The sequence below is a fragment of the Diabrotica undecimpunctata genome, chromosome 5, assembly GCF_040954645.1.
Source record: "Diabrotica undecimpunctata isolate CICGRU chromosome 5, icDiaUnde3, whole genome shotgun sequence".
In the NCBI taxonomy this organism is placed as follows: domain Eukaryota; kingdom Metazoa; phylum Arthropoda; class Insecta; order Coleoptera; family Chrysomelidae; genus Diabrotica; species Diabrotica undecimpunctata.
The window spans coordinates 71,915,172-71,923,804 of NC_092807.1; the positions used below are offsets into that span (position 1 = coordinate 71,915,172).

Here is an 8,633-nt window from a genome sequence, read left to right on the forward strand (position 1 = left end):
TAGTATATGATTTTACGGTTTATTGCATATTTCTACTTTGATTTCTATTTTATGCTTTTTCTAAATTGTATGATGTACCCCATATTTTCAATTGATTTTATGATTTATTTCTAAAAAATAGTAGCTTTTTATGCGACTTTGTGATCTACTTCTTCTTTGTACCAATAACCGACCAAGCGTAGCTAATATTTTATATACGACCCATCCGCAGTGTCTTCGATAAAAAAGAATATAATTACTGTACGTATACAAAAATTCTGTGCGAAGTTCTGTATTCATTTATATTTTCTGTGTGTATTTTTGTTTATATTTTGTATGGTTTTTGTTATGCTAACCGTCATAAGCCTTTGTTCTTGTAGCTAAGGGACTTGATTGCAAAACATTATGTATACAGCCTGCTTTAATTTTTACGGAAGCTTTTGTTTTTAGAAACACTGAATGTTCAAAACATATTATCGAATAGTTTTTGTTACTCAACAACAACCCCGTGTCTATGCATCTACTACTGATTTGTACACAGAAACACAGCTCTGCCCTCTATGTTCATGAATAATGCTCAAAACCATCACCAACCTCTCCATGTAATATCCTTCAGTTTATAATCATGCAGCCCATTTTATTTCTTTGTTACTTTTATTGCCATTTTGTGAGATGTAAGATACCTCGCAATACAGACAATTTCTACCCATTTTATTCGTATTCATGTCGCCTATTTTGCTTCTTTGGATTTATTACTGTTCTTGATATTTGTGAGCTGTTAGATACCTCTCAATACAAACGATATCTTTCCATTTTATGTGTAGCCTATGTTCTTTTGTGTTTGCGATACTTTTTTCTAATATTTACGAGGCTCAACAGCTCGCTCTCTCTATCGGTATTCATGCTACTAATTCTCTTTTCGCCCTGAACTGTCTGTTGCCAAAAAACTTTCATATTTTTAGGCAAGATATCTGTTCGAAAATAACTAAGTGTCTGCAATGTAAAGCAGTCTCACATAATTCTTTCTACTAGCAATAGGACAAAGCTATATTCTCTTTTATGTATTCTCTTTTTGTGAAAATTACTGATGAGATACCGTTTATCGCTGTTCCACATTCTTTGAAGACGTTAGTTTACAGAATATTTAGAATTCTATTTCATGTGTAGCTGATATTTACCGAACATATTTTTATTTTATAAAAATATATTGACAATCTTAGTGCTGCATTGGGTTAGTAATTGAAAATACTATGGGTGTTTTGTTTTTTATTTAAATTATTTCATACATACATATATTTTATACAAGTACATTGTTAAAGTTAGTAATTAAAAAACTAGACGTCCTCACCGATTTATTTTAACATTTTCATCCGTAGATCTAATAGTACAATGGTTAAACGATGGTGCCTCATATTCAATGTCTGTACGTTGTTTAAATTCTCGGTCAAATTTTTCAATACTATTACTTCGTTTCACATTTTTCCCGGCGTTTACGAAACGGCCTCGACGATGCTTATTTTTAAACAAATGTTTGAATATTTTATTAAATTTACCTGGGAATGCTTGATATCATCGCTACTTTTAGACACACACACACACACACACACACACACACACACACACACACACACACACACACACACACACACACACACACACACACACACACACACACACATATACACACAACTTTATTATATTCATTCTTAAAGGTCAGATGTCGTATCTGTTATTGAGAAGATGAACTTAAATTCTGAAGTTTCTTGGTTGTTCTGAAATTTCTTGTGTTCTTGAAGTATGTGCCTGTTATTAATCAATAATATCTAGGTACTTCAGTTCGTCTACAATTTCAGCTGCTTCTTCTCCCATTAAAGCGTCGGCTTCCGAAAGAATTTTAAGGCCTTTCACAAGCATGTTTGGGTCATTATGTTCGTTGTAGAGGAACCATAACTCTTCCAATTGGTCAAGTATCTGTTTCTTTGCTATATCACGAATCCTTGTTTCAGCAGCTCTTGTAGGAAAATCAACATGATTTTTATTTGAAGCTTGCAACTGCATGTCTTCTATATCTTGAGCCTTCTGTGATATATGTCTTCTTTTACATTGTTGTTGTGTGTGTGATGTATCTTCTACTTGGGTATGTATTTTGACATTTTTTGAGCTTTGTAGATTTTTTGATCGGCTAGTGTATATTGTGTAGGTTCTTTCGAGAAGATCAGGTCGTACAGCCCAGGTGTAGCTTTAAAAATGTGTGAATCCATTTGAATGCTATCTTTACCAAACTCAATTGTTTTATTTCCAAACGACCATTTTCCAGTAGACCAATTAACATTTGGACCATATATGTGGTCTACATTCCCTAAATCTTGCGTATATTTTTCTAAATAAGGGTTGTACGATGTTTGCGTATGTAGAGGTTCGATGTCATTACTGACCTGTGATGGCTGATGAGTTTGTGAATCATCTTCGTTGAGATCTGGTTTAGGGACATTCACATAGTTGACTATTTCTTTAAGAGGCGTAGTTATTGGCTTAAACGTTGTCTGTAGAAGTTCTTTTTCATCAGCTTGCATTCTTCTAAGAGCTTTATACTTTTCTCTCACAATTGCAGCAAGTTTTTTTACTTGAACCCCTCTGTTTGAAGACATGTTAATAAATGAATTCTTGACTTTGAGTCCATATATTTATACATCTGCACCCTTCTGTTAGCATGTCTCTGATGTCGTCTGTACATCTCAGGTATCCCTCTATGGTCGCCTATGCCTTCTGTTAGCGTATATCTGATGACGTCTGGTACCCCTGTGTGGTCGCCTATGCCTTCTGTTAGCGTATATCTGATGACGTCTGGTACCCCTGTGTGGTCGCCTATGCCTTCTGTTAGCGTGTATCTGATGACGTCTGGTACCCCTGTGTGGTCGTCTATGTCTTCTGTTAGCGTCTATCTAATGGCGTCTGGTACCCCTGTGTGTCTCTGAATATGGGTCACTGATGGCGTCTGTATGTCTCAGGTACCCCTCTAATGCTCTCTGTATCTGTGTCACTGAGGGCGTCTGTATGTCTCTGGTACTCTCTGCATATGTGTCACTGATGGCGTCTATATATCTCAGATACCCTTCTGTGACTCTGCATATGTGTCGCTGAAGGAGTCTGTATGTCTCACGTACCTCTCTGATACTCTCTGTTAGCGTGTCACTGATGGCGTCTGCTATGTTCTGCTACCCTCTCTTAGCGTGAAAGAAAATGGCGGCCTAAGCATACCTGTGTTTATTAGTGATGTATTATTTAAATTACACCTTTCTGGTTAAACCAGTATAGGGTATCAGTTCTACCTATGTCAGCCAAAAGCATTCGCTGTTACCAATATTATTGTTAATAATTGAGTTACATTTTATTTATTAATTTATTTTTTTTAAGTATCTTTGCTACAGTAATAAAAATATTCTCTCGTATTTCCAGTAGACATGTCGGAGCCTCTTTAAAATATGCTATCGTCGATTTGCTTTTCTTAAAATCATGATAAATATCAACCATTTTTATGTCTTCTCCGCTTTTGCACATAAACATTCCTTTTTTCATCGTAAATTCTATTTGATGAGGCAGATGGTGTTTTGTATTTGCATCTGTTGGATCGAATACTATCCTATTATGTTCATTCCAGAAATGTGGCGTAATTACAATTCCATTTGAGTAGACCTTTGCACCTACTACCACTTTTGTTGTTATCCCATACTGCCAGGCAACTTCATGAAAGATTAAACTAGCCGGTAAACACGCGCCTGCGTAGTTGTCTCGAATAAATTCTTGCTCGATACATGTCTTGATCAAGTTTAAGTGAATGTACTGTTTCATATTGGAGCAACTGATGTGTCTGCTTTGACTATTTTTTCGATGAATTAAAACTTGTTGCTAATATTCAGAGTGTGTTAGTGATGAAAGTGGTGGTGGGAGTTCCCTCGGCGAAAGTTTATGCAAATCTAACCGAATAGTTTGCAATGCCGTGTTTATTTTTCCTATGTCGATATATATAGGTTCTATTCATACATTTTCCACATCTTTCGCAAAGTAGCAGACGTCTATCATAATTAAATTGCCATTTTTTGAAATTTTCGTAACTAGACCAGGAAGAAGAATTATATGAAACCCACTTTCCACCATTTAAACCTCCTTTAATGTATCGCAAAATTCGCTTGGGGTGACATCGGGATACTCCTGAAGACAGCTCATACAATTCCTAACCATGACTCCTTCTTCTGATAGAATGATGAAGAATGATAAGATCAACTTATAATTTTATATACCTACACCAATCACCACAATCTTTCTGCTAAAATTTTGTTTCATAGTTGGTGGTACTGCTTCTTTTTATGTTGGTAGTACTGATACTTCCTTCTATCTCTCGTAGCATTAAGGAAAAAAAATGTAACCAAGTTCAATAAATATCTTAAATGCAGCACTTTTACATTGATTCTTATGGAAGAACAAGCACAAATCCACACATTTCAGGGGCCTTTTATAAACCATTTAGTCTTCCGTTCGACTAAAAGTACTCCTTATACTACACATTAAGGTTTTTTCTTCATTCTGTTTCAGATATTCCTAGCGTTCAGACGTGCTCTGGTAAGTCTTTAATCATTCAAAAGTGTGCTCTGGTGAGTGATATTTTCTCAAAATTTTTTGAAAATTTTAGATTTTTTTGGTTTTTTGATAATTTTTTGAAAATTTTTGATTTTTAATTAACTTTGAATTTTGGTTTTTTGTTTAATTTTGAATTTTTTGTGTAAAAAAATGTTGGCCGAAATTATCTTATATATAGCATCCATCTTGGGGTTGATTAGAAATGATTATAATGATAAAAATGTTAGAAAAGGGCTGGTAGAGTGTACGAAAGCAGTCAAAAAGATCAGGGACTCAATGAGATATGCCAAGACGATAGGTGAAAAGCAGCACCTTAAGCCCAGATGCGGCAAGTAAAAACTCTGCGAAACCAGCTGAAAGCCGAACACAAGAAGGGGGCAGGACTCACACCTACGAAGGAAACTGCTAAACATAGAGTGCAATGGGATGACTCCATATCAGCATTCAACTCGAGAATTAGAACGGGAGTCATCTCAAACATTAAACACAAGGATCCAGGCAGTTTCCTTAATGATTGCAAAGCCCTTTTTAAGCGAAGAATCCAAAACGTACTTAAGAAAGACGAGGCAGTAAAAGTTAACATGACATTTGGTGGAGACTTCGAGATAGCTAGCGGAGAGAAAATCCATAAAGATACAAAATATTTCACCACATCGAACTCGCCAATCTATCGAGACACCAATCTTGATGAGTGGTTTGAAAAGAAAGTGGTAGAACCCATCAACAGAGACTTGGAAGAATTCCAAGAACGTGATTCTGGATGGGCACTAAAGGCAGTTGTTAACCTGGGGGTGAACATTAATAAATTTACACCGCAACTAGGCTCATCATATATTGAACTTCCTCCTCAGATAAAGAGAAAAGAAGCATGTATTAATGTTAAAAATGATGATGAGGCGTGCTTCGCGTGGGCTGTTGTATCAGCGTTATATCCATGTCGAAATAACTCTGCTTTAATGAGCTCATACCCGCACTACTCTAAAGTGTTAAAGCTAAAGGGAATTCAGTGGCCTATGACTATTAAGCAGATTTTAAACTTTGAGAAACAAAACGATGTATCCATCAATGTTTATGTTCTAAAAAAAGAAAAAAGAGATTTTACGACCCTGCCAGCCTTCCTAACAAAGAACAAGAGGATTAAACATGTGAATCTGCTTTTGGTACAAGATAAATATGATGAGCCGCCTACGAAGTACCACTATGTGTGGATTAAAAATTTGTCACGCCTCCTTTCTAAGCAGCTTAGCAAACGTGATGGAGCAAAATATTTCTGTGATAGCTGCTTTCATTATTTTCGATCGGAGGAGAAGCTAAATATTCATAAGGAATGTTGCACATGGCGATCAGATGTTATCTGTGATAGGTGTGTACAACCGTTTTCATCGGCTGTTCAGCTAGAAGCCCACACAAAGGATTGCGTAAGAATTACCGAAACAGCCGTTAAAATGCCCGAGGAAAGCAATAAAATGGTAAAATTTAAAAATTTTCGGAATAAGATTAAAGCCCCCTTCGCCGTGTACGCGGATCTCGAAAGTGCTTTGAAACGTACAGGAGATCCTAAAAAACCTCAAGAGCATGTTCCTGTAGCAGTTGGTTATTTCTTTAAATGCTCGTATGATAATGCGCTCTCTTTTTACAGATCGTATAGAGGAAAAGATTGTATGCGGTGGTTTGCAGATGAACTTAATCAGCTTGCTGAGAAAGTGTCAACAGTGTTTTTGTGCCCATATGACATAAATATGACAACTCAGCAAGAGAGTGATTTTCATGCAGCCACTCATTGTCATATCTGTGAGAAACGCTTCTCCCCCAATGATAAGAAAGTGCGAGACCACGATCACCTCACTCCAGAAAATAATTACAGAGGGGCAGCTCATGAAGGGTGTAACATTAATTACAAAGACGCTCACACTATTCCAGTGATATTTCATAACCTTAGCGGATATGACGCCCACTTAATTGTTAATGATATTGCTACACACATCAAAGGCCCCGTAGATCTTCTTCCTATTACTAAGGAAAAATATATCTCTTTTACGAAACACATTGATGACGCTCGAATTAAATTCCGTTTTATCGATAGTTTTCGATTCATGGCGTCTTCCCTCGATAAACTTTCTTCGTATTTGCCCAAATATACTAACCTCAAATCTCAATTTTTATCGCTTCCTGAGGAGCAATTCAGTCTTCTAACCAAGAAAGGTATCATGCCTTACGATTATATAGATTCATTTAAAAAATTTGCTGAAATGTCTCTACCCCCCATTGAGTTCTTTTATAATAAACTTGAGGATAAACCATGTCCTCGACGACATTATCGTAGAGCCCAAGCTGTCTGGTCTTCATTCTCGTGCTCCACTCTCGGGGATTATGTAGATCTTTATATGAAGACCGATATTCTTCTTCTTGCAGACGTTTTTGAAGAGTTCCGATCCAGTTGTCTCAAAACATATAATATTGACCCAGCTCATTACTTCACTCTTCCCGGCTTCACATGGGATGCAATGCTTAAATATACAGGTCAAGAACTGGAGCTTTTAACAGATCCAGATATGTTTTTGTTTGTGGAGCGTGGTATTCGTGGCGGTTTGAGTCAAGTATGCTCGAAACGTCGCGTCCACGCTAATAATAAGCATATGGCATCATACGATCCATCGAAGCCTGACTCATATCTAATGTATTTTGATGTCAATAACCAATACGGCTGGGCAATGTCACAATATCTTCCCTATGGTGGTTTCGAGTGGGTCGATTCTAATATAGACGTTATATCTATTCCTGACGATTCTTCTGAAGGGTACATTCTCGAGGTAGATTTAGAGTACCCTCAACATCTCCATGATCGTCATAAAGACATCCCATTCTGCCCAGAATCTTTGAACCCAAAAACTATGTTTCCTCCAAAACGTCCTCGAGAGCTCACCAAATTAATGGCCACCCTCAATGATAAAACAAAATACGTAATTCATTACAGAGCATTAAAGCAAGCATTAACCCACGGCTTAGTTCTGAAAAAGATACATAGAGTATTAAAATTTAAACAGGCTCCATGGTTGAAATCATACATAGACTTGAATACAAATCTCCGGAAGGCAGCGAAAAATGAGTTTGAAAAGAACCTTTTTAAGCTAATGAACAACGCTGTGTTTGGTAAGACCATGGAGAATGTGCGCAAGCGCGTTGATATTAAATTGTTGACGGAATGGCAGGGTCGTTATGGAGCTGAAGCAAGAATAAGTAGGCCCCTGTTTAAAAACGCTACTATCTTTAATGAAAATTTGGTTGCTGTCGAGATGCATAGAGCAGAAATATGGTTAGATAAACCGATTTATGTTGGAATGAGTATATTGGATTTAGCTAAAACAACCATATATAATTTTCAATATGACTATTTGACCAGCAGGTTCGGAGAAAACTTTACGACTTGCTATACTGATACCGATAGTGTAATCGTAGAGATACGGGAAAAAGATCCCTATGAAGCAATGATAGACGATTGCTATAAATATTTTGATACGTCTGACTACCCAGTAGATAATATTTACGGCATCCCTCAGGTTAATAAGAAGGTATTGGGTATGATGAAAGATGAGAATAATGGTCGTATTATGACCGACTATATAGGTCTTCGATCGAAATTGTACACTACAAAAGTAGCCGTCACAGATGATGAAATTGAAAAAATGAGGGGGGAGTTGGAAGAACAGCAGTATGAGGATGACGAAATTGATAATATTATTAATAATTATGGTGTGACAAAGAAGGCGAAGGGGGTAAAGAAATCTGTTGTACACACTAAAATTACATTTGAAGACTATGTCGAGTGTTTGGATGCCTTTAAATATAAGTCCGCCACGCAGAATCTTATAAGATCAGATAGACATCGTGTATATACAATTACCCAGGAAAAGGTTGCGCTTAGCCCCAATGATGATAAAAGACATCACCTTCCGGAGTCTTATGATACGCTTCCATGGGGGCATTATTCAATTAATAATCATGAGATGGATGTTGATTAG

General features: G+C 36.8%; 1 protein-coding gene across 1 annotated transcript; it reads left to right on the forward strand.

Moving 5' to 3' along the window:
• Positions 1-4,937: 4,937 nt before the first annotated feature.
• Positions 4,938-8,633, forward strand: LOC140442261 (uncharacterized). The gene has a single exon (XM_072533336.1). It carries the CDS (start codon positions 4,938-4,940, stop codon positions 8,631-8,633), a length of 3,696 nt encoding a protein of 1,231 aa, XP_072389437.1.